The sequence below is a fragment of the Lissotriton helveticus genome, chromosome 3_1 (genome assembly GCF_964261635.1).
Source record: "Lissotriton helveticus chromosome 3_1, aLisHel1.1, whole genome shotgun sequence".
Taxonomy (NCBI): Eukaryota; Metazoa; Chordata; class Amphibia; order Caudata; family Salamandridae; genus Lissotriton; species Lissotriton helveticus.
Window position 1 is genome coordinate 731,447,936 of NC_136061.1, and position 26,798 is coordinate 731,474,733.

At 46.2% G+C, this 26,798-nt stretch overlaps 1 protein-coding gene across 12 annotated transcripts in view; it reads left to right on the forward strand.

Annotated features, from left to right (window-relative positions):
- PPFIBP2 (PPFIB scaffold protein 2) overlaps positions 1-26,798 on the forward strand; it is a 1,415,596-nt gene that overhangs the window by 1,336,648 nt on the left and 52,150 nt on the right. For all 12 annotated transcript variants that reach the window (XM_078680881.1, XM_078680882.1, XM_078680883.1 and 9 more), the window contains one exon: positions 23,307-23,372. In XM_078680881.1, the coding sequence (XP_078537007.1) occupies positions 23,307-23,372 (66 nt within the window). The remainder of the gene's footprint in view (positions 1-23,306; positions 23,373-26,798) is intronic.

A 26,798-nucleotide genomic window follows, 5' to 3' on the forward strand; every position in this document is an offset into this window, starting at 1 on the left:
CATTAAATAAATACAAGCTGGTCCAGGAGTGAGGTTGGACTGCAGACCATGGGTGGCATCAGAGGCAGGTCAGAAGAAGGGGAAGAACAAAGGTGACATTTCAGTGAGGCAATGGAGAAGGTACGCAGTTGGGTGCGTTATAAAGCCCAATGTGTGTTTTAAGAGTCTTTATTCTTGCCCCAGCTATCCCTCCTGGCGATCACACACAGTCTCAGGAATGGTTCTCCTTCTGTTTCCACTTGTTCATTTTCTGCCTATTTGTTTGTCTGACATGCACAATTTATAAAATAAAATGTCCTTCTAGTTGTCTACGATGCACAAGTCCGTCACGAGCTGCTTCCTCCTCATATATTTCCCACTCTATAAAGTATTTGGCCTCTACTGAGATTGTGTCTACTCGTAATACTTCAATATCACACCAACCCAAACTAACATGAAGCCGTTTATACACAGCAGGGACCAGAAACATATCTTAGACCTTAAGTTATACTTTTAGGCCGAAGTAGGAACAATGGAAATATGAGGACTCCCCAGTTCCTTTGTTTCCTACAGCCCCCTAGTTACATACCAAAATTAGGCACTCACAAAAAGGAGACGATGATAACCCTACAATCAGAGATTCAGCACTAAAGACCTAAAGAGTGAAAATGGCTTAAGATCGAAGTTTATGATTTGAGTAATCAGTGAATTAAAAACTAGTGCTAATTTCTCACAGACTGAAATCCAAAGATGAGCCCACATACGTGTTAGTATCACATGATTATTTGTAATAATAATAATAATAATAATAATAATGATAAATAGAGCCTTTATAGAATGCACACAAACTGAAATGACTGTAGGAGTACGAACCGAGGCCTACACCTGGTTACTCACATAAGGATACCCAGACTGACCTATCTTTTAAGCTCATGCAGAGCTATTTTACCACTTGAGGGTAATAAAAAGGTAAAAATGTATAAACACTGAGTAGTCTCACAAGATCAATGTTCAAAGGTCAACCGTTTACTGAGATAAAGGGTCAATTAAGGGCATCTAGCAGAATTCTCATTTATGGTATGACAAATACCTTTAACACATGAAATATGAAAACATCCAGAAACACGTGCATGTGTATTAGCATGCCTACTATTCTTGATACATCTCTCCCTATCCCCTTGCAACAATGTATATTAGAGAGAGAATAGACATATACCACAAATTCAACTTCAGTGTTACTACAAGTAGCATTTCAGATGTGTTTCATGTATATCTCTAACAAACACATGTCGAAGTATTATTATACACCTGCTAGCTACTATGTTTAAAAAATTAAGGAAACAGTTAACATCTGATACCTGACCACAATCACTAACACCGAACATCAATCAAAAGTTGAAGCACAAATCTACATGCCACACCTAGGACTTTTCCCGTGTTCTGTGTGTTGTTTGATCTCTTAGTTCTGCCAGACCCTGCAGGCTGCAGATCATTGCACTCAAGGGGAAGGGTAACTTCACTGAGGTGGAGCCAGACATTGAAGGCCATTCTATAGTTGAGCACTATGGTGAACTACATGGTCTGCCTCCATACACCATGCGTGGAGCAGACAAGGAGGCATGTGGCAGAAATTCATGGATTGGGTGCATGCATGGGTGGTGGAGGTGCACTATAGGGCACATAAAAAAATGGCAGGATGAGATGGGTCCTAGGAATGTCTGTTGGGGACCCAAATTATATCTGTCTCAACCCTCTCGACCACCAGCTCTTCTCCACAATGCATCATCACCAACAACAAGATCTGCCTGTTATGGAGACAACTACTGTGAGGCCAGGTAAGATGCATTACATTAGAATCACCGAGTCAGCATACAACAGACATGAGACAAAGGGCTCACTCGTAGACATGCTCATTTACCTCCATCCTTGAACGCATATACACAAAGACAACAAAGGCACATGTTGGCCTATACTGCCTTTTCTCCTCCCAGACAATGTGGTGAGATCATTAACGTGTGTGTGGAAAAGTAAATTTTGCCATGTTCTGTGTCCCTACGCCTCATCCATCATATGTTATGTGTGCATGACCAATATGCATATGTTATTCCCCATGTCCGATTAATGACGCAATTACAGTTGTGTCCACCTCTGGTATGACATTTTCCAGTCCTCGTGAATACTACGAATATCAGGCCTATGTAAAGTAATGTTGCCACGTTTCCCAGTGTGCACGTTATTCCATTATAAAGTCCCCGTTTCCAGGCCTCAAAAGGGCCCGGACATCAGATTCAGCTCCTGTCTCCTGAAGCCTCGCTGAGGAGCGATACAGCCCCCACCTGTATCCTCGACCCTTCACTTACTTCCTGCCTCGCAGTGCCCGGTGCAGCTTGGCTCTGCCTCTGAGTCTGCCAAGAGTATGTTATGATTCCAGCTATCAGTTCAGTCCTCCTCCTCTGCATTCCTAAGCTACTGAACTGCATCAATAGTTTTCGTCATTGTCTAGCCTATTCGGCTCCACGTTAGAGAAATACTGTATTTAATGGTCATTTCGTATTCTTCATCACGCACTACATGTAGAATAATGCATGGTCCAGTCTTAGAATCAAGTTAGCTTTTCCCCTCATGACTTCTAGTTTATATCAACATGTTCCCTAAAACATTAGATACCAGATAGGGTTTAGGTACATGTCGCTCCGACCTTCCAGACTCTAGTCTCTGCTCCTAGCACAGAGTTCATAGCCCCCAGCTTCTCCTAGTAACACGTCATTGCCAGTTTTCGCGCACCATTAGGTTAGAGGTCCCGGCTCCTTAGGTAGCCCCCTCCTATGTTTCCGCCCATTCATGACATATTCTGTTATGTTTGCATCACATGTCTATGTATACTCCCAGTTACACCTCTTTTTACTGTTATCTTTCGCGACTGCTACGCGTCACGCCTTCTGCTCCACCCACTGCTACGCCTACTGCAATGTAATGCTATGTGTTTGCGCTATGTATATAAGTTGATGTCTTGTTATTAAAAGATTAGCGCGCTCATCCCAGACCAAGCCCCAGCAGCTGCTGGGTCATCCTATGCAGGTTGTCCTGATCCTGTCCTTATGCTGTAATAAACCTGCAGAAACTCCTACTACCTCGAATCCTGACTCTTATTTCATTGAGCTATCTGTTATTCATTCATTCATCCAAAAATAGATCCGGTATTATTTATTTATATACCACATAATGGCGCCCGAATAGGGACTTGCCCTTTCCCCACGCGTCGGTGAAGCCACGCCGACCCCCTGACCCTCTGCAGTCGTGACGGAACTCTTCTGCGCAGTGGCAGATATTTCTGCTCAAGTATCCCTCAGGCCCACGGAGGAGACGGAGGAGGCGGTCCAGCATCCAAACGAGACGGTGGAGGAACGCGGCGAGTCCCGACCAGAGCCCAAGCCGAGAGTCCAAGGTCCGAGGTATCCGGAGGCCCACCCGTAACTGAAGTCCGAAGTCCGTCGTCCGTCGTCGTAGCAGTCCAGTCCCGTCCGAGGCCTTCCGTTCCGTGCTGCCCGGTGAGTACCATCGCTGGGGTAGTATCTAGACAGGACCAATCTAAATTGACTCCTGGTCCGTGGGTTGGTGGTGCCCAGACTCACAAACGAAGTGTTCACCTAGGTGGATACGGGTCTTGATGCGTCCCTTTATGGGACCGGTATGTTCCGTACTGTTACAGCAGTGCATCCAGTAACTCTAGTCTGTTCCGTTCTCGAGAAAACCTGTTCTATTTCTGTTCTCAGTATTCCAGGTAATATTCTGTTCGAACTGTTATTTATAAATGTTCTTCATGTATTTTACTGTTGTGGTATGAGTGCGATGTGATTTCGTGTTTTTATTGTGTATTGTATTTTGTCCAGATTACAGTTCAGTCATGCCTATATTTTCCAAGTTACGTCAGTTAAAAACTAGAAAGGGTCTGTTAGAGGAAGCGGTTCCTGTCCCACCTAGGGACAGTCCAGGTCATTTTATGTATCAGAAACATGGCATAAGCGCCATAATGTATCTAGATTTATGGGTAGAGTATACCAAACAGTTAGAAGAAAAGTATAGATGGCCCGTATCGGGTACATGGGATGCCGAATGTATCATGCGAGTAGAAGAAGCATTATGGAAAAAGAAAGCCAGACAGTCACAGAAAGATGCCATCGAGTTATGGCGTAAGGAAGCGCATAGAAGAACGGAAAAGGAAGTCAGAAAGTCAGAGTTAAGTAGAGAATCCCAAGAACGAGCCCAAGAAAGAGAATTAATCGAGATAGGTGAACAAGTCAAAGCAGAACAGTCAGACAGACAGAGGCATGCCCTTATTAAGGGTATGTATCCTCTTCTTGCCGAAGGAGTGCCAAAAGCGACCCCAGAGGCATCCAGTAATTTCCCGCCACCATTAATTCCGACCAAGCTACGTCACAAACCGACCGCAGCTGATATTTTTATTTCGTCCTATCTGGACGACACAGTCCCCGAATATGCAAATCCTGTCCGCGCTCCGCCAGTCCCTGTAAACCAGGTAATTCATGCTCCTCCAGACACCGGGGTGCCCTTAACAGCTCCCCCGGCCCAGTCCGCCATACAAGTACAATTACCGACCCTGCCAGGACGAAGAATGTCAGTCGACGATTCTAGTCTAGGGGCCGCAGGGGGAGGTCTTCCTCAAACCCCGCCGCCACACAAACGTTTATCAGCACTCGAATTACATGCTCAAGCATCACAGCGTACTCCTAAAAGTAATAAGTCTGTCACAGAAATCAGACAAGCCCTTAACGAATGTGTCTATGACGCAGTCCCAGGCGAGTATAATATGGTTTTATATTCCGTACGTGTAAGGAGGGTGACCGAGTATCTAGTCACCTTACCGAATATGAAAGAAGATCTAGACAGAATATATCGTTTCATCCGTACAGGGGATGATCCAGAAAGTATTGGCGAGATTATGTCTCAAAGGAAAGCCGAGATTCAGCTCATGATATTAAAGTTCCTGATCAATTGTCTAATAAGAGAACAAGATTACCCGTCTAAAGATCCCGCCGAAATGAGAATCCTGACAAGGTGGAGTGATAATATAGCCGAGGGTAAGCACAAGACCGTCAGTGCCATGGAGAGTATGTACAAGAAAATTCGTAAAGAAATAATAAGGTTACACGAACAGCGTAAAGCAGCACAAGTAAGCGAGGAAGAAAGTATCTCTGATCCTGAAGAGGAAGACGAGAATCCCGCCAGAATAGCATATGTAGGAAAATCTAGATTTCCAGATCGCCATTTACGCCTAGAACACAAGTCTATTTTTCATCATCAAGCACCAGAACAAGGTTCTCTAGAACAAGTATTTCAAGTTACCGATCACATTCTGAAATCACGAATCGGTTATAGTGAATTAAGTACCATGCATGAACAAGAACTAGCCCGATCAGCAGTCCGATGGATTACTGATTCTACCACTTTTCCAGACGAAATAGTGGCACAAATGTTTCTGAAACTGCCCCCAGCCGAGCAACGACTGGTGGGTATGTATATGATCCAGTACCTCATTACTCTGTATGAGGGTCAACATTCTGATCCAGGCCCGTTGCATGATATCCTGAACGAGTTACTCCAGTATAAATGGAGAGGTCTAGGTACCGATTTAATAAGTGTCATTCTAGAACAGCGTCACAAGTATAGAACGTTTTTGAACCCACATTTTGTTCATGTCTCACCCCCAGAAAGTAAATCATTCTACATAGACAGACAGAATCCGTTACGAGAAGTCCACCCAGTCCAAGGGGCGGGTGGCGTAATGCAACGAGTGTTTGTATACACTCCGATTTCAAAGATGGAACTTCTTGAAATGAAGAAATTAATTCCCTGTCATGACAAAGATCCAGCGGGGTTCCATAGAGAATTAAAAGACATGCTCCGTATGGGAGAATACACTTACCCAGATATCATTAAAATGTTAAAGGTCCTGTTACCCGCAGGGGTGTATGAAAAGTTAAAGGAAAAGGAATGGGAGGTGGGAGAGAAAAAGATCGATTGGACAGCTCTAGAAGCTGAAGACAAGGCACGAGTACCAGGTACCGGTCTTGGAGATAAATGTAAAGAATTACCAGAATTATTGATTCAAGTTTTACCCAGATTATTGACAACGAGAAAAGAAGACTGGGATGCAATCTCAGCCTGTAAACAGAAACAAGACGAAGATATTAGTTTTTTTTTTTTTTTTTTTTTTTTTTTCGCAAGACCTTTATTGAAAATCAAGCATTTGACACAGCATGAGCCTACAACCCGGAGGCCGGCCCGCTACGTTTATTCCATTAACCATCATTGTGATCCAATGTTGCACAGGTTTTAGAATATTGCAGATTGTTGCATGTATGGTTAATAGCTGGCATTCTAACTGAGTCTCACTTTTTTTCACTTTTAATAACAAGAACATTAGAACAACATACCCCAATTCGGCCGTATCATGTAATCTTAATGTACTATCCATCAGTCGCTACAATTTACCTAGGGCCCCTCTCCCCCCGCCGCCCTCTCACACCTGTCCCATCAGCACTCATGCAATCATGCAAACCCATTCAGTCTACGTGCGAAAGTTCCTCATTATCCTGCAATGACGTCAGATAATCCTCTAGATAGACCCACATGTTTTTTGGTCTAGACTTAGCTGGGAGCAGTTCTTCGTAAGTTTGTAACTTGTCACGGCATGTGGACATGTCATGCAGCCATGTTTTTAACTTCGGCACTTTCCGACTATGCCAGCATTGTGCCACTTGTCTCTTAGCCAGTAAGAGCGCTATTGCACAGAATTTCTTCTTCAAGGCTCTTAGCTGTGGCACTATCCCCAGTAGACAGAGCTTGGGCGTGCAGTGTACCTCCTCCTCCAGCATGACAGATAAAGTAGTAGTTACCTGCCCCCAGTACCCTGCCACCTGTGCGCAGTCCCACGCTAAATGTGCAAAGCCCGCACCCTCCATGTTGCATCTTTTACATCTGTCCTCCTCTTGCAGCCCAAATTTAAACAATTTCTCTGGTGTATAATATACTTGATGGAGGAATTTAAAGTGAATCAGCCTCAGATTACCATTCGGCGTGAGTATGTGTGTCAAAGCGCATGTGTTAGCCCACTCTTCATCAGATAATGGCGCTTCTAGTAGTGCATCCCACCGCCCTCTCGCTTTGAACGCTTGCCCGTCCAGGTCCTGTTGTGCGGCCGAGTACAGCCTGGACACCAGGTGTGATAAATCATTAGTTGTGATTACTAGTTGCAGCGGTGCAAGGCATTGCGGTTCTGAAGGGAACGTGGGGTAGTGCTCCCTCAGGGCTCTAGTGAGTCTGTAATATGTGAACCGAAACATGGTTGTCTGGTTATTAACATAATCTAGGTTGTCTAGGCTCACGAACTCCCCATCTCGAAACACGTCCCCCATCCTATCGATACCGGCTTTGGCCAGTAGTGACATTCCGACGCTCTCCCCAGTCACCGAGAGCTCCTGGTGGTGGTGTAGCATCATGGCTGGCGCATACAGTGGTGTCTTGTGAGCTAGTTGCCCCAATTTATGCCAGGCTTTGACCGTGGTATCTACCGTGTTGATATCCCTAGCGTGGAGCGGGGGGCGGGTGTGGGAGATGATGGCCGTGAGTGGAATAGGGTGCGCGTCGCTTTCCTCTATAGCGGTGTGGGCGAGGTAAGGAACTGCGTGATACCAATAAGCTGCATATTGTGCTTGCGCGCACAAGTAATACAGGAGAAAGTCAGGTACCCCGAAACCGCCTCTTGCAAGTGGGAGTTGCAGAGTACGCAGATCCACACGAGCCTGTTTACCTGCCCATATCAGGGTCCGCACCAAGGAGTTAATGTGTCGGAAGATAGTCTGCGGTGGAGTGATTGGTATGTTGTTAAACAGGTATAATAGCTTGGGCAGTATGTTCATTTGAACAATCGCTATCCTGTCCGCCAATGAAAGGGGCAGATGTATCCATCGTTGCACACTTTCCTCCAGTTTTGTCAGCACCACTCCGTAGTTTGCCCTGAGCACCTCATCCGGATCTCTGTGGTACATGACCCCTAGGTATCGTATAGGATCTTGTTGCCAACCCAGTGGAAAGTCCACCGCAAACGCAGACGTGGTGTCCGTGAGGGGTATGATAGATGATTTGGACCAATTTATGGCTAGTCCCGAATGACCCCCGAACCTTATGTATTCCCTGAGTATGGCGTTCAAATGAGTCTCCGGGTCCCGGACGTATAGCAGCATGTCATCTGCATATAAGGAGATGTGAAGTGGCCTGGCTATGAAGTTCAGTGCCGATTCTCTGTAGTTTTGACGTATCAGGCACGCCAATGGTTCTAGCGCTAATGCAAATAATAGTGGCGAGAGTGGGCAGCCTTGCCGTGTCCCTCGCTCAATCGCAAATTGGTCCGAAATATACCCATTAATCCTGACCCTAGCATTCGGTTTCGTGTAAAGCAGGGTGACCCATTGCACAAAGCGTTTGGGGAACCCCATTCTATTGAGGACTGTTATCATATACCTCCATTCAATAGAGTCAAACGCCTTTGCTGCGTCTAGCATGACCGCTACTGCTTTAACTGAAGATTGTAGATAGTGCGATAACGCAAATAGAGTCCGGGTGTTATGTGCTGTCGATCTTGTGGGTACAAAGCCGGACTGATCCGGTAGTACCAGACTAGTCATCAGTGGTGATAGCCGCTTGGCTATAAGCTTAGCCAGAATTTTCGAGTCTACGTTGATTAAAGATAACGGTCGGTACGAGTCACATTCCTCCGGATCCTTAGACGGTTTCAGGAGAGCAATAATCATGGCTTCGCGTAGCGTGGGGGGAAGTATGCCTTTCTCAAAGGCGGTGCCATACATATTTACTAAGTGTGGCGCTAACATGTCCGCATACTGTTTATAAAATTCCGGGGTAAACCCATCCGGGCCAGGTGCTTTGCCGTTCGGAAGTGAGCCTATAATTTCTTTAACCTCATCTGCCGTGATAGGCCCTGCTAAGTACTCCCTGTGTGCATCTGACAGCCACCCTATCGCTACATCTTGCAGGTATGTGTAAGTGTCCTCTGCCGGAGCCGTGGGTTGTGATTTGTATAGGGATCCAAATGAATGTACAAAACAGTTCAGTATGTCATTAGCATGGGTTTGTGCGTTGCCCTCCCCACTCTTAACCCTAAGTATCGTAGTCTGGCCTCTACCTGTGCATATTTTCCTAGCCAGTACAGCCCCTGGCCGCCCTCCTTCCCCAAAAGCTCTAGCCACATGTGTGCGGTTTAAATATTTCAGTTCAGAGTCTAGAAAGGTCTCGTGTTCAGTGTGTATTTCGCGAAGCTTGGCCAAGTGCGAGGTGTCCTGAGTGGATTCGTATAGGGATTCCAGGTCACTCATTTGTTGTTCGCATCTGCGTATCTGAGTTCTAATATCCTTCAGAACCCCCACTGTGGTGCTTATACAGACCCCTCTTATCGTGGCTTTGAAAGCTTCCCAGAGGATGCCAGGATCGTCCATCGATGGGGCATTAAGGTCAAAATAATCTTTAATCGCCTTCTGAAGCGTGTCTGCATAAATGGCATCAGTAAGAGCATGTGCATTAAAGCGCCATTGGAAGGGGGGGGGTGCGTATAGTGGCACGTCTAGCTGTAGTAGGACAGGATTGTGATCGGACAGCGTGCGAGGAAGCACCCGTATTTGTCTCACCCATAGTGCCAGATCAGAGGAGCCTAGCCAGTAATCCAACCTGGACCAGCTATTGTGGGAAGCATTAACGTGCGTGGCCCCAGGTGCATCAGTGTGTCTCAATCTCCAAAGATCCTCCATATCCAGATCCTTCATCATGTGTCCCACCATTGTGCGTGATTGCTTGTGCTGTTCCACCGAATTAGCTGAACGGTCTAGACCGTCACGGAGTGTTACGTTCCAATCCCCACCACACAATATATGTGCGCTGTTGTGGTCCTGCAAGTGTCCCCATACCCCCCTGAAGAAATCCGGGGCGTCAGTGTTAGGACCGTACACATTCAGCAATGTAACTTTCTGTCCCCTCAATGTCCCTGAAACCATTAAGAACCTGCCTTCGGGGTCTTGTGTTACTGTGTGACTTACAAAACCCACCCCTCGTTTCACCAAAATGATCACCCCCCTAGAGTATGAAGAGTACGAGGCCCTGAAAACCTCCTCCGCCCATCTTGCCCCTAGTTGTGCTTGTGAGTGTGGGGCCAGGTGAGATTCCTGGAGGAAGGCTATATCAACATTCCACCTCGTCAGGCTCGCAAAAATCTGTCGTATTTTACGCGGCTGCGAGAACCCTCTGATGTTCCAGGTTAGTACGTTTAAACTGCGTCCGCCCACCTCTCTAGTCCCCATTAGTTTTCAATGACATAATGCCTGAGTGTTCAATACAAAGCATTTGCAGATCTAATATAAGCAGTTCCCCAATATGTGTTCCAACCGATCCAGTAGTAACGGGGACCAACTCGGAACCAGTACAAAAAGACATTACATATTCTGTTGGCCTAACAGTACAAACACACGTCCCGCCCCCCCAGAACCCACCCACTCCAGCAACCCCAACCTGCCGAAGCCAGTCCCGTCCAGTGCACCAACTTAGAACTCCCATAAACAGTAACATAGTGCCAGAACCAAATTCGTATTGGGTAATACCCTCACGGAGGTCCGCCAGGGGCACAACTCTCCACCCGGTGTACAGGTGTGGGCGATGCTAAAACAGCTGTATGAATCGCAGTTCTGGTGCATACCCGCCGCCCCCCTCCCCCCCCCCACCCCCCGAACAACCAACAACCAAGCCACCGGCTAAGTAACATGACTGGCATAGTGTGTCCCAATTGCAATATAAACAGAACTTCAGCAAGGCACATTATTCCTCCCTCCATATTCTCCCTGCCAACCACACAGAGTGCATTGGATCTCTCCCATACTCAGCGATGGAGGCTCCCCATAGTTCGACTATATCGAGCATAGTACACCACACAAAGGGGCAGAGTCTAGCCAGTCGCATATTTGCCTGCATTGGGAAGGTGCCCCCTGGTGATAGCGTCACTCCATTTTGTATGTCCACACCGCCCCGTGGGATGTGCGTGAGTTGTAATGTACTCCCAGTGCCAAGTTAGTAGTGAGTCGCATCTTCAAATGGAGTCCTTTCAGCCCCAACTTGGTCTATATACTCAGGCATTTTACATATTTTGAGTCAGTTCCACCACCGGGCGAAACCGGAAAACAAGTTCTCAGCAGGTTAGCAAGTGTGGAAATGAAAAGGCCATGCTAAAACGCATGATTTAGTAACTGAATTGGACACTCACCAGTGGCATACCACGAAAGAACCTTTCATTGTTAGTCCGAATCTTGCTGTTGTTCACGTTGCGAATCGTCTCTGATCTCCCGCTGAATCCTTTTGAGAAATTCTTGTGCTGCTTTCGGAGTTGGTAGTATTGTCGCTTTCTCCTTCCACACTACTCTGAGGCGCGCTGGATACATCATGGAGTAAACGATGTTCAACTCACGCAATTTAGATTTCACTGTAGTAAATTCTCTCCGGGCCTGTTGGACCGCAACTGTGTGGTCCGGATAGAATTCCAAGGAATTCCCTTGATGCTGGATCTTCCCTTTCTCTCTTGCTAGCCGAAGGATCGTGTCCCTGTCGCGATAGTTGAGGATACGCGCAACAATCGGTCTCGGCGTGGCACCGGGTGGTGGTTTCGGGGCCAGCGATCTATGAGCACGTTCCACGATAAAGAGGGGCGACAGGGCCTCGGCTCCGAACAGATCCCTGCACAATGTTTCCACGTAGGTTTCCATGCGGCCTGTGTTGGTGGACTCCGGCAGGCCCGTGATCCGTACGTTGTTACGCCTCGAGCGCGCTTCTAAATCCTCCTCCTTCGCCTTTATAACCTCCAGTAGTCTTTCCATATCTGCGCACTTTGAGGTGGAGGCCCGCGCCTCATCTTCGACCGCAGATATCCTAGTTTCGGCCTCGTCCAGTCTTTCCCCATGCTTTTCCTGTCGCGCTGCCATGGTGTCCATTCTACAAGTTAAGTTATCCAACTTGCCATTAATATCCTGCAGGTTTGACTGTATCGCTAGCAGGATCTTCTCGATGTTGTTATTGGGCGCCTGACCCGCCTCCTCTTCCGGTACACCGTCAGTGGTTTTCTGCGTTTTCTTCATCTCAAAAGGCAGCTTCTGTTGGTGCTTGTCCGGCTTGCCCATGTTCGCAGACGGGGAGGTTGGCTTTCTGTACGTGGACCCCGAAGCCCTCGTCTGTCTGGTCGCTGACGCCGTGTTGAGTCCCGCCCTTAGGGCGAATGTCTCCTACTAGACCCCCTGCACTTGATGAAACTTAGGCTTTCCAATCACGTAGAGGATATCACAGGCCCTCCGCAGCCCACAGCCGGAATGTTGTCGTTCTGTGGCCAACACTCTTCTCCCCACTCAGTGTTAGAGTAGGCAGCCTTTCACGTTGGTGCAATAGTTCCGCAGGGTTAACACATGCCAGGCGCTGTCTCTCCGCGTGGCCCGTGTCGGCGTGTAGGTCCGGGGTCCGTGAGCGACCTGCCTAGATAGGCCGCCCCGCACGTGGTCGTCTGAGAGGATACGCTATTTACAGCAGGCTTCACCCATGGCGCCAGGGCATGCAGCGATCCGTTCACATGGGCAGATGGGGTCCGGCAGCGGTGGCCTCAGGTCTCTCAGCAATGGGCTAGCCCCCGCAGGTGACTTGGCAGCACTGGCCCCTGCCGACCGCTCGTTCCTCACAGCAGCCAGTACCACCCACCCTAGAGGATCGCGAGTACCTCCACCTCTTCGTTAGCGGTCCGCACTGTGCCTAACGCTGTGGACTCTCCTGCTAGCTGACCTCCCCTCCGTTGTAGCAGGCCACCGCCAGTATCCAGCTATTCCCACAGGAGACGGGGAGCATTTGATTAAACCCGCGTTTTTCAGGTCGCCGCCGCCATTTTGTCAGGCAATGTCTCCAGCGCCGGAGGATGGCTGTTCGGTGCTTCGCAGCGCCACAATTCAATATGTAGGGGTAGTGGGGGGGATATCCCTCAGAGTCCTACCTCCGCCATGTGTTCCTGCTCCTTGACAGTAGTGGGGCGCTTGTCCTCCGTTCGCCCGTTGCGTGGATGTCCCAACACGGCGGCCATCTTGTCAGGCGTCCGGGATCTCCGCTACTTTTGATCGCAAATTATCGGGTTGCCGTTGTCTGCCGGTGGCCGGTTCTCATCCCGACCTTTGCACGAACAGTTTACACATCATGTCCGGCCGTCGAGGGGCTGGTCGCGCGGGCGGGGGCGGCGAAAAGCACCACAGTTCGTGATCGCCCGGCGGAGCTGCGTCTCAGGCAGCCATGTCGCCGTGCGCCCCCTAGCGCCTCCCCAAGACGAAGATATTAGTGATTTTTATTCTAGATTTGAGAAATGTTTCAGTATCAACAGTGGTCTCAAGACAAGTAGTGAGTCATACCCTCACCTTTTCGTTACTAAATTAGTCGAGAATTCAAGTCCACAAATTAAAAATCGAGTTTTGAAAGTCGAAAGCACCTGGCAAGCAAATACTCCGTCCCAGATGCTCCAGATGCTCCAGTACCACCAGAATAGAATCAGGGAAGAGCAAGAACACGAGAGAAAACGTATGAAAGACACGAAAATGAAAGTGCTAGTTGCACAATCTGTTCCTCAAGACAGTCAGAAGAGGGGTCCGAATCAAGCCAGTCATCCTGCGGCTCCCGTTAAAGGGAACTGCAATTATTGTAAACAGCCAGGTCATTTTATAAACGAGTGTGCAGTTCTGAAACATAATATAGCTACTGGTAAGACTAAAGAAAGACCACGTCCGCCGAGACAAGAACAAGTTTCACAGATTCCTCAGTCACAGAATGCACCACAGACAGTTCCCGCACCGCAGCCTATTGCTGCAACACAGCACGTTACATCGCAGATGTACCAGTATGCTCAGACAGAGTATCCAGAGTACCAGCCATATTCATGAAACAGCCTAGAGAGGGAGGTAGGCTTGCCTCTCATCGAGATACCTGTAGATCAAGAAGGTCCCTATGTTCACAGTCAAGTATTAGGGAAAGACAGAAAGTTTTTGATCGATACAGGGGCAAGTAGGACCACAATTAGTCATGCCGAAGTTCCAGGGGCTCCGCTCTCAGGCTCAAGAAATGTTTCCCTTGGATTTTCAGGAAAGCCAATAGTTAATGAGATATCAAAGCCAGTCACTCTAGAAGTAGGTCCATTGTCCCGTACTACTGACCTGTTACTTACTAAGTCATGTCCAGAAAATCTATTAGGCATTAAGACACTGAAAGAATTAGGTGCAGTTATTTGCTGTTCCCCAGAGGGAATACGTCTGTTCCTACGTGACTTTAAGGGTCACTATGTATTACGAGATTTTGATTCCAGATTGTCTAATGTTCCGCAGCATCTATGGGCGCAAGGTCCAACTGATGTAGGTTACATGCAAATCACACCCCATCGTGTGACTCTCAAACCAGGTGTAGTGTTACCACGAATCAGACAGTACAGATTGCCACCTGAGGCTGTAGCAGCCTTATCCAAAATTATTGACGAGCTCATGGCTCAAGGAGTAGTTGTAGAAACTGACTCCAATGTATGTAATTCTCCGATCATTCCAGTCATGAAACGTACTGATCCGAATGCACCCCCAGTATATCGATTAGTGATTGATTTACGAGAGCTTAACAAATGTATTATCCCTCAGTACCCAGTTGTCCCAGATATTTCTTCCCTGTTAACTGCTATTGATTCCGAAGCCATGTTTTTCACTGTCATAGACCTCAAGAATGCATTTTTTAGTGTTCCAATTCATCCAGACAGCCAGTTTCTTTTCGGATTCTGTTTAAATGGAAGGAGCTATATGTTTACACGCGCTCCTCAAGGTTTCACAGAAAGCCCTAGTATTTACAGTCAAGCACTCAAGAGACAACTAGACAACATTCACATGCCAACTGACACTGCCCTGCTCCAGTATGTCGATGATCTACTGATCACAGCCCGTTCTGAACGTGACTGCGAGCGAGCATCCCTTACAGTTCTGTATTTTCTAGCCGAGATGGGGCACAAGGTGTCACCTTCGAAGCTTCAATTCTGTGTCCAGCAAGTGGTATACTTAGGACACTTGCTGTCCAAGAGGGGTAGGCAGTTGACACCAGACCGTATCCAGTTAATAGCGAGTCTTCCCCAGCCCAGAACCCAGAAGGAGGTACGTGCCTTTATCGGCCTTACTTCTTATTGTAGACAATGGATTCCCCAGTATGCATTTCTAGCCAAGCCACTGATACAGTTAACGACACAGGAGGCAGCCGTATCGACTGTCCTCCCTTGGACATCTGAACACACACTTAGTTTCAATGAGTTAAAGAAAGCCCTATGTCAAGCTCCAGTTCTAGCCACACCGAACTACAGTAAGCCTTTTACACTTTTCGTTACTGAACGGGAAGGTACAGCATTATCTGTTCTCACACAAGATCAAGCAGGACAATACAAGCCCTGTGCTTATTTTTCGAGCACATTAGATCCAGTCGCCCAGGCGTTGCCTGCGTGCCTCAAGTCAGTTGCAGCCACAGCACTAGCTATCAGACAAAGTGATTCCATAGTTTTAGGACACTCCCTGACAGTACAAGTCCCACATTCAGTAGAAGTTCTTTTAAACCGAACACAAACTCAGCACTTGACAATTGCACGTTTAACAGGTTATGAATTGACACTGTTCCAGCCACACATAGAAATCAGACGCTGCAACGTTCTGAATCCTGCTACACTGTTACCATCAGTTAATTCAAATCCAGACACACATGACTGTGTGGAAGTAGTTAACATTACGACAAAGCCAAGACAAGACCTGACAGATATTCCGTTATCAGATCCCGACCTGACACTTTATGTAGATGGTTCATGTATGAGAACTAGTACAGGAGAACTAGTCGCCGCGTATGCAGTGACTACTGACACTGAAGTTATCAAGACACACCGTATTGACACCCTGTCCGCTCAAGCAGCAGAGCTAGTCGCTCTGACACAAGCCTGTATACATGCCAAGAACCTGAAAGTTAATGTTTACACAGATTCACGTTACGCATTCGGAGTTGTACACGACTTCGGAGTGCTCTGGCAGGAGAGAGGTTTCATGACTTCTCATGGAACCAAGATTCAGCATGGTCTCCTTATTCAAGCCCTGTTAGATGCCATACATTTACCGACATCCATTGCTATCATGAAATGCAAAGCACATACGAAAGTTACTGACATTATTTCCCAAGGTAATGATCTAGCAGATCGCACAGCCAAGCTTACAGCACAGACTCCAGACATTCCAGTTAATCTGACACATACTCCAGATCCGATTACATGCATGACAGTTAAGGACCCTACACAAGATGTCATAGATATCCAGTTACATGCTACTCCCGATGAAATCAAGAAATGGTCTGAACAAGGAGGGGTCCAGACAGATCAAGGATGGTTAACGAAGGGTAGAGCCACATGGTTTCTCCCCGATTCTATGGTTCAAGTCATTATCAATACCGCACATAGTCCAGCACATTTAGGAGAAAAAGCTATGTTAGACAGTATCCAGAACATTTGGTTCAACAAGCATTTACGAGCTGCAGCCAAGCAGAAAGTCCGTACCTGTATGATATGTTGTCAGTTTAATCCAGGTAAAAGTGTCCCGGTGGAACAAGGTGGTTTCCAGCCCCCTGGCCACCCTTTTGAGGTCCTCCAGATGGATTATATTCAGATGGAGCGATGTCGAGGTTTCAAGTATGTCCTTGTAGTTGTATGCGCTTTGTCCAGGTGGACAGAAGCATATCCAGTCCCAGATTACACAGCCGCGACCACTGCCAAGCAGTTGGTTCGTGAATTTTTCCCTAGATATGGACTCCCTAGAGTCGTATATTCTGATAACGGCCAGCCATTCTCATCTGAACTCATGAAGCACGTTTCCCTTTTGTTAGGGTACCAGTGGAAGTTTCATTGTGTACGCCATCCTGAAGCAGCCGGTCTCGTAGAGAGACATAATCAGACTCTGAAAATCCGCATTGCAAAAGTCTGTAAGGACAAAGGTGTAGACTGGCTAGTAGCTCTGCCAGTCGCTTTGTTTTATATGCGCATGGTCGCACATTCCAGATCAGGTCTGTCCCCGTATGAGGTCGTATTCGGCCGCCCCCCTAATATGTGGGGTACTCCTAGACCCCGAAGTATTACCGATGTTTCATGTAATATGCTGACAGATTACCTAGCTTCCTTGATGTCTGCCCTCAACTCATGTCGTTCACAGGTTGCCGCCGCATTTCCAGACAATACCGAGGTGGCACCGCACGAGATCGTTCCAGGCTCCTTGGTGATGATCAGAAATTTTGACAGATCAAGTCCGCTGGAACCACGTTGGAAGGAGCCACGCCAGGTCCTCTTGACCACCCGTACTGCCGTCAAGTTGGAAGGCAGGAAGGGGTGGGTCCACCTTTCTCATGTAAAACTTTTCAAAGGATTGAAACCAGTTTCTAAAAACATTTCCAAGGATTCCCAAGATTCGAGAGATTGCCAGAACATTGTTTTAAAGGACTGTCCCGCACAAGACATTATTACAACCCCTCCCTTGTTAGAGAAAACTCCGCAACAGGAGTATAAGCTCAAATTAAGGTCTAGTAAAATAAGTCAGTCAGTTTGATTGTATAAGTCCTCCCCTAGGTGAAACGGTTAGACTGTTTCTGACATGTATAAAATAGACCCCCATAGTGAGAGAGTCAGTCAAAGTTCAATCAGATGTATCGTTTTTCTGAGTTTCGTATTATTCATCAGCATTTTGATTTCCTGCACTAGCTATGCGTTCTATCTGTACTTTCCAGTTCCTCATGCTAATATGTCTGCTAATGCTACAGTAGAGCACACGTTTAGTGATCTGCCTCCTCACGAATATTCATACCGCCTCGCTATGCGCAACAACACATTTATCCGTATGTTACATTATTCACACCAGACCAGCAATGCCACTAATTGTTGGGTGTGTGGTCGACTCCCCCCTTTTCAGACACCGAAGGGAGTTCTGCCACTCTTTCCTTATCCATTCTCACATAATGGTTCGTGTGGAGCATGGTCCACGTTAACGTCATCCTCAACAGATATGTCTTTTCTTAACAGTACATGTTTTTCAGACAAGCAAGGTTTCCCCCACAGAACAGGTTTAGATCTAGAAAATGAAGTTTATAATTTAGGTAATTATTCGTCGAATTTCATGGTCCTGAATGTTCAGTCTGATACTACTCCAGACTTACCTGCTATTTCAGTACTACCAGTCAAAGGCGAATTATGCGTCCGTAGTTATGGTTCTGTACACGTAGGACATAGTGAATGTACTACTGTTATCAAGTATAGTGACAGTGGGAAATCTATTTTTAAAGCCTCACGTCATTCTTATTTTATTTGTGGTCAAACTGCATATGTCCGTCTGCCCCTCGATTGGGAGGGAACCTGTTACATTGCCTTCCTACTGCCACCTGTTTTCCTAGCCCCATCTGATTATCACAGAAACACACATCAGACATAGAAGGGAGTCCCCAATTGTCGACTATACTGAAACTACTCTAGAACAGTATACAGATTTCAATAAAGGTTTCTTCTTCTTTGTAGGACCTGTCCAGAATAGTAAACTGATCCGTAGGTTAACAAGAACCCTTGAAGCTGTAGTAAATGAAACTGCCTCTGCTCTAGGTAACTTAACCGAAGAACAATCTGCTATGAGATTTGTCGTTTTGCAAAATCGTCTCGTCCTTGACGTCATACTGGCCGATAGGGGCGGGGCCTGTAGAGTCATCGGATCTAGTTGCTGCATTTTCATTCCAAATAACGCGCCGTCTGTTTATTCAGCTATAACCAGACTCCATAAGATTGCCCATCTGTTACACCAAGATCCAGGCACCTGGACATGGTCCGGTTGGTTCTGGAATGTAATTTCCGCATGGGGATGGAAAGTCCTGTCCTTTCTAGGTATTGCAGTAGCGATCATATTTAGCTGCTGCCTCTGTATACAATGTGGCCCTGCGATTTGCAGCATGTGTGCTACCTCTTGTATTCCTAGTCCCAAGCCCCGTTCTAAATCCCGTTCCAAGACAATTCGAGACGAGCAAATGGTACTGTATGAAATGATAGATGGTATCATGAAAATTGATGTTTCCTGATGGAAACGTAGTGACAAGGAGGGAATGTGGAAAAGTAAATTTTGCCATGTTCTGTGTCCCTACGCCTCATCCATCATATGTTATGTGTGCATGACCAATATGCATATGTTATTCCCCATGTCCGATTAATGACGCAATTACAGTTGTGTCCACCTCTGGTATGACATTTTCCAGTCCTCGTGAATACTACGAATATCAGGCCTATGTAAAGTAATGTTGCCACGTTTCCCAGTGTGCACGTTATTCCATTATAAAGTCCCCGTTTCCAGGCCTCAAAAGGGCCCGGACATCAGATTCAGCTCCTGTCTCCTGAAGCCTCGCTGAGGAGCGATACAGCCCCCACCTGTATCCTCGACCCTTCACTTACTTCCTGCCTCGCAGTGCCCGGTGCAGCTTGGCTCTGCCTCTGAGTCTGCCAAGAGTATGTTATGATTCCAGCTATCAGTTCAGTCCTCCTCCTCTGCATTCCTAAGCTACTGAACTGCATCAATAGTTTTCGTCATTGTCTAGCCTATTCGGCTCCACGTTAGAGAAATACTGTATTTAATGGTCATTTAGTATTCTTCATCACGCACTACATGTAGAATAATGCATGGTCCAGTCTTAGAATCAAGTTAGCTTTTCCCCTCATGACTTCTAGTTTATATCAACATGTTCCCTAAAACATTAGATACCAGATAGGGTTTAGGTACATGTCGCTCCGACCTTCCAGACTCTAGTCTCTGCTCCTAGCACAGAGTTCATAGCCCCCAGCTTCTCCTAGTAACACGTCATTGCCAGTTTTCGCGCACCATTAGGTTAGAGGTCCCGGCTCCTTAGGTAGCCCCCTCCTATGTTTCCGCCCATTCATGACATATTCTGTTATGTTTGCATCACATGTCTATGTATACTCCCAGTTACACCTCTTTTTACTGTTATCTTTCGCGACTGCTACGCGTCACGCCTTCTGCTCCACCCACTGCTACGCCTACTGCAATGTAATGCTATGTGTTTGCGCTATGTATATAAGTTGATGTCTTGTTATTAAAAGATTAGCGCGCTCATCCCAGACCAAGCCCCAGCAGCTGCTGGGTCATCCTATGCAGGTTGTCCTGATCCTGTCCTTATGCTGTAATAAACCTGCAGAAACTCCTACTACCTCGAATCCTGACTCTTATTTCATTGAGCTATCTGTTATTCATTCATTCATCCAAAAATAGATCCGGTATTATTTATTTATATACCACATGTGGACAAGCAGCAATACCCAACACACATGTAGTATTGGCACAATCAGGACTTGCACAACACCCCAACCCCATCACTAGCTATCTATGTGTCAAAGTAATGTCTGTGCTAAGCACATGCTAGACTCTAGCATGTGCTTAGCACACATTACTTTGACACATCTGCCTTTCATATGTTTAAGGGAGGTCCGACCCCCAATCATTTTACTCAGGGGGGCTTGGCATAACAACGTTTGAAGACCGCTGTGCTAGAGAGATGTGCCACAAGATATGTCCACTGTGGCACAATGTGCAACAACTACCTTAGTCAGTCTGTGCACACACTAGGTAACTTGGGTGACACACGAACATCCTCACATAAATTAACACTAATAATGAGATTGTCTGTGTGCCTAGTAGACTTGCCTTTCAGACCAGATGGCTGACAAACCTTGATAACTCTACTTTCCTATGAACAAGTAAAAGCCACTGCATGTCTGGCTTGCATGCTATTAACTACCTGCACACCTCAGTGTTACACATTTGCACACAAGCTAATGAAATGCAGGTAATGCAAGTAACAAACATCTGTGTTGGGTGTGTGAACATGTCCCTTTTTATTGTATTGTAATAGTATTTATACAGCGAATACTACCCCTGATGAGGTGTTATGCTGGAACCCAAAAAGGATTAGTGGTGGATTAATATAGTGAAATTTGAGTTAATTTGAGTGGTGGACATTTAAGTCTGTTAGTTGGATTGAAAAGGATAATGGGGGGATAGAAGAGGGATGAGTCTAGAAAATGTTTATTGGGACATTATAGTAGTAAGATGAGGTCTATATCACTCAAACACACCTGTCATGTTACCACAACAGATATTCGTAACCAGACGAAGAGCCAGGTTTTGAGAGCCTTCCTGAAGGAGTTCAGGGAGGAGGCCCGTCTGATGTTGATAGGGAGCTCGTTCCAAGTCTTGGCCGCGAAGTAGGAGAAGGCTCTTCCCCCTGTTGTGGCTCTGCGGATGCGCGGGGTTTCAGCAAGGGCGAGGTTGGCAGAGCGGAGGTTTCTGTTGGGTGCCTGGAAGGTGATTCTCTCATTGAGGTATTGAGGTCCTGTGTTGTGTAGGCATTTGTAGGCATAGGTGAGTATCTTGAACGTGACTCTTTTCTAGACAAGGAGCCAGTGGAGGTTCCGTAGGTGTTGGCTGATGTGTTCGTGTCGGGGGATGCCGAGGACGAGTCTGGCTGCGGTGTTCTGTATCATCTGGAGCTTGCAGAGTAGGGACTTGTTGATGTCGGCGTAGAGGGCGTTTGCGTAGTCCAGTCTCCTTGTTATGAGTGCTTGATTGGCTGTTTTCCTTGAATTGAGGAGGGGGTGGGGGGAATTTGTAGGTCTTTCTAAGGATGTGGAGGGTGTTGAAGCAGCTGGATACGACAGCGTTGACCTGCTTGTTCATGGAGAGGGAGGACTCGAGTATGAAGCAGAGGTTTCTGGCGTGGTCCGTGGGGGTTGGGGGGCTGGCGAGGGTAGTGGGCCACCAGGTGCTTCTGTCTTCTACGCGTTGAGCTTCAGGCAGCTGTTGATTATCCAGGATGCGACGTCCTGCATCCCTTCTTGGAAGTTGAGTCTGGTGGTAGTGGTGGTGGTGTCCTTGGTGAGGGAGAGATTGAGCTGGGTGTCGTTGGCGTAGGATACTATGCTGAGGCTGTGCTTTCTGACGATGGTGGCGAGGGGGGCCATGTAGATGTTGAAGTGGGTGGGGCTGAGTGATGATCACTGGGGCACTCCACAGTTGATTTCCAATGGTTGAGAGAGGAAGGGTGGCAGTCTGATTCTTTGGCTTCAGTTGGTAAGGAACGAGCAGATCCAGCCAAGTTCCTTGTATGCCGGTGTCGTGAAGTCTGGCAGCGAGTGTGCAGGGGGAGACTGTGTCGAAAGCTGCTGACAGGTCGAGTAGGATCATGACTGAGGTGTGGCCTTGGTCGAAGAGGGTGCGGATGTCGGATGTGGTGGCGAGTCGGGCAGTCTCTGTGCTATGATTGCTGCAGAATCTGGATTGGGAGGGGTCGAGGATGGAGTTGTCTTCGATGAATTTTGTTAGTTGTGCATTTATTGCCTTCTCCACGACCTTTGCCGTGAAGGGGAGGAGAGAGATGGGCCGGTAGTTCTTGAGGTCCGTGGGATCCGCTGAGGGTTTCTTGAGCAGGGGTCTGACTTCTGCAAATTTCCAGTTGTCTGGACAGGTGCCCGTTGTGAAGGACGTGTTGATGGTGCGTCGCAGTTCTGGTGTGATGGCGGCGGAGGCGGCTGTGTGGTAGATGAGTGGTGGGCACAGGTCTGTTGGGGCCCATGAGTGGATTCATTTCTTTGGTCGCGGCTGTCTCTTCGCTCGTTATCGGTGTCCAAGTGGCGATGGTGGGCTGGCTGGTTTTGCCTGAATGTGTGGTGATTGCGGAGTCCAGAGTGTGGTCACTGAAGTTTTCTTAGAGGTTCCTAATTTTCAGATGGAAGTACGATCAGAGCTTGACACAGAGGTCCTGAGATCATCCTGATGTCAGTAGTTTCGTGTGCCACATCATTTCCCTATTGTTTAACATGATCGATATCCAGTGTAACCTTGCTTCGGGGAGCTACAGAATGCCATCTTACTGAAGCGTCACAGCTCCCAGTAGTATGTCATAGACAAGGGATATCTACTGAGTACATGTGACCAACCCTTGAATGTGGTTGTACTGTACTCAATGCATAAAGGTAAGAATATATTTCGAATAACTAAAATTCCTTCCCTATTTACAGCTAAAGATGTGTGTCAAATTTAACGAATGTGCTAAATTACTGGAGAGATTGTTTCATTTGATTTGGTTGCTAAATGATTTTACAGATGGAGCATTCAGAAGGAACTGTAATACAAATAGGGGCTTTCTCTCAAGGCATCAGCAACCTAACGGTATGTATTATTTTTTACTGTAATTGTCACTATTAACCTAATGATATAGAGTGTAATTTTTTCCGTAAATGTACTTATGCTTTCATGCTAATAAAGCACAATTGATTAAGGTATAGAAATTGTTCTACTCGGTGGCGTGGAACAGGGTTGTAAAACATGTTTCTGTTGATTAACAGAAATGTTTCATTCATAAAATGTTCTGGGATCATAACTTTAATATTTCTTTTTAAAACTCGGAGTAATTCATTTTACATTTACAAGAGGCAAACGTTGGAGAAGTCATGCAAGAAAATGTAAATACTTTGGGAATCCGAATACTGCATTACTTGGGTAATGTCTGAAAGTAGGCTGGGAAACATCCAGCAGTTATTTAGTAATCTGTCAACCACGAATAAGTACTTTTTATTTGCCTTTATCGAAGTCACCTAGATTAACATCAGTGACCTAAATGTTGAGCACTGATTCCTGCTGCACACACATTAACTAAGTGAGATCTGCTTAAGATTAATTCCTTTTTAAATCTCATTTCAGGGCGTTCGATAATTAAAGCATGAATATTTATGACAAACCGTTGGCTAGACTAGCATCACTTCACCCTCGTGGTTTCCCTCCTAAAGCTCTAGTTCCTGAGAGATTTGGTGAGTTTCAGATCCCTCAGTTCTATATTTGCTGACCCGTCATGGTGTATTAGAACATTAGGAATGGCGGATTGGAAGGGACTTTCCAAAGTCTGCTTAAAGGTTTATGAAGGGTCTAGTATGCTACTGCCTATGACATTGCCATTTTAGGGTGTAAACTCAATCCCTAGCCAGCAAACTAGGCAAGCGACCTGGGCTGGGCATTGGCACACAAGGCATTGGTCCTGTGGGTGAGAACTCCATGAGGTGGAATGGAGTACCCTGCTGGAATACAGCACTAAACATACTATCTGGCTAGTGGATTGCAGCTTCCTAAATAGATTATTCTAGTTACTCAAACAGGATAATGACCAATACAGTAACAATTTGAAATCTCCCAAACATCCCACTAGCAGATAGGATGATAGCTAGCTCACTCCCATCAAGTGTCACACAGAACTCTCAATTACAGCACACAGGCTGTATCACACAACCAAAGACATAGGGTAGGCGCACATCAATATGAACAAAATACTGCACACAACCCAGGGAAGAACACTGCCTTGAGTCCTGGTATATCTTTGAACCAGTACCATTATAAAACTTGAGGCATGGACAGATTCAAAGGGAACATCAATCTCATGCCTAAGAAATACTGCATCGCTTGCTTGGCGTTTTTCCACTATAGTTTTGCTAGTTGCCTTGATAACTTCATACAGTGGGTTTGATATCTTCAAGGCAGAAGCCTAGTAAAATTGGTTGTCTGCTAAACTTGCTTGTGGCTTTGGCACCATCTTGGTGGAAGCACCCAATGATTCACCGACAGATCTTTGACTTCTTCCTGTTGGACGGTTTAAATTCATTTTGTCTGAGGGTCCACAGCTTAAAGCGGGATCTGTAACTGCCACAATTATTTTTTTTCCTTTCTCTTTTTTTTGGAAGCAATAGTATTGTTTTACAAAATGAGAAAGTAACCGGCATAGATCCTGTTACGTAAATACAATATTCAAAATTCATTTTAAGTCTATGAAACCGTCATTCAAAATGTTACATACATTTATAATACACAATTCAAAAAAAGAAAACTTAAAAACAATTAGGAAGAAAAAACAAGATCAAATATGATTTAGTGCTGCAGGTACAATATACAAAAACATATGCTCATGATATACTAGAAAGCACAATACCTGTTCAATATAAGTAATTATACTTATGAAACTTATAAATTGTAGAAAATAAAGTGAAATAACGCATAATTAAAAGTAGGTTACAAAACAATTCAATTTGGAAGAAGAGCCTACCCTTTTAGTGTATAATATTTCTCGTTTGAGAACTCTCTGCATTTTTATAAGCCTTTGATGGATCGTCGGAACCACCTTGGATTTCCAGTTTGCTAAAATAAGAGATCTCACAATGAATGTTGCAATAAAGGCTTCACTCATACCCGTTCCGCCAAAGAGGGCAGTTAAAGGGCTAGGAAGAAGATTGATTTCCAATTTTTTACTGATTTAAAAAAAAAACATTGTGCCAAAACTGTTTTAGGAGTCGGCATGTAAACCCACAGTCAAGCCAATCCCCAGTTGTAAGACCACATCTGAAGCACCTAGGATCAACAGTGGGTAACATTTTGTGAAGCTGATCAAGAGTATAATAGATCATCCATCCTTCTCAGGTTGACAGCCCTGACTGTTTTGTAGCTAATTTTGTTAGAATTCTGCCATTGTTGCAAGTTGAAAGTGCAACCAGTAGTCGAGCTAATCTTCTCCAGTGGTCGAGGATCACCTGTCGCTCCACTGATTTAAGTAGTTTGTACCAGTTGCCTATCCCCTTACTTTTGGGGAAAAAAATGTGCCTTCCCAAGGAGAAAGCCTGGACAATCTTTTTTGAATGTTAGGTTTCACAGTACTGCTTAACCTGTGCGTGACTGAAGACCACGTATATTACTCTTGTGGTTTAGTACTTGCTGCCATGAGAGAAACCTTTTGTTTCTATAAAAGTCTTGAAGAGTAACAAACCCTAATTTTTCCCATGGACCGCAATTCTGACCTGACCATTGCAGCCCCAGAGAAATGCATTCATTTAACCGCATCGATGCTGATGATGGAACCGCTCCGTCATGGCCCGTCCGACGCGCCTGCGTGGCGCTGATTTTGTGCCTGTGCGGCGCGTTCTATTGAGCGGGCGGGGCCATGACGGAACCGCTCCGTCATGAGCTCAGCTCACCCGAGGCTGGTGACGGAGCGGTTCCGTCACCAGCGTGTGAGCGCCGCGTGCCCCCCGCCCCTTAGCACTGCGGCGGAATAGCCGCCGCAGCGAAGGGGTTAATTTCATCTGGGGATGAAGCCATGGAATATCATATATTTCCCATATTTTTTTAAATAGTGAAATAATCACCCTTGGAGTATTATAGCGTGTTTTTAGGGGGAGTTCGGGTAAACGTAAAAAGGGAGCAAGGTTGATTTAATTATTTATTTATTTTGTAGAGCGCACAAATACCCATGGGTGTCTCGTGCTGAGGATTGACGGCAAGATAGGTAGATAAATGGATTATTGATTAAAAAGCCATGTCTTTATCTGCTTCCTAAAGGTGAGCAGAGTAGGACTGGTCTTGATTTGGGGGTGGAAGCATATTCCAGAGTTTGGTGGTGGTGCACAGAAAAGATATGTCAACCCAAGATGCTTTTTTGTGCAGGGAACAATAAGAAGATTGGCAGTGGAGGAACGCAATTGTCTGGGGGGATTGTAGGGGCGAAGGGATTGCTTAAGAAAGTCAGGACCGGTGGAGTGAATGGCCATATATGCAAGGCAG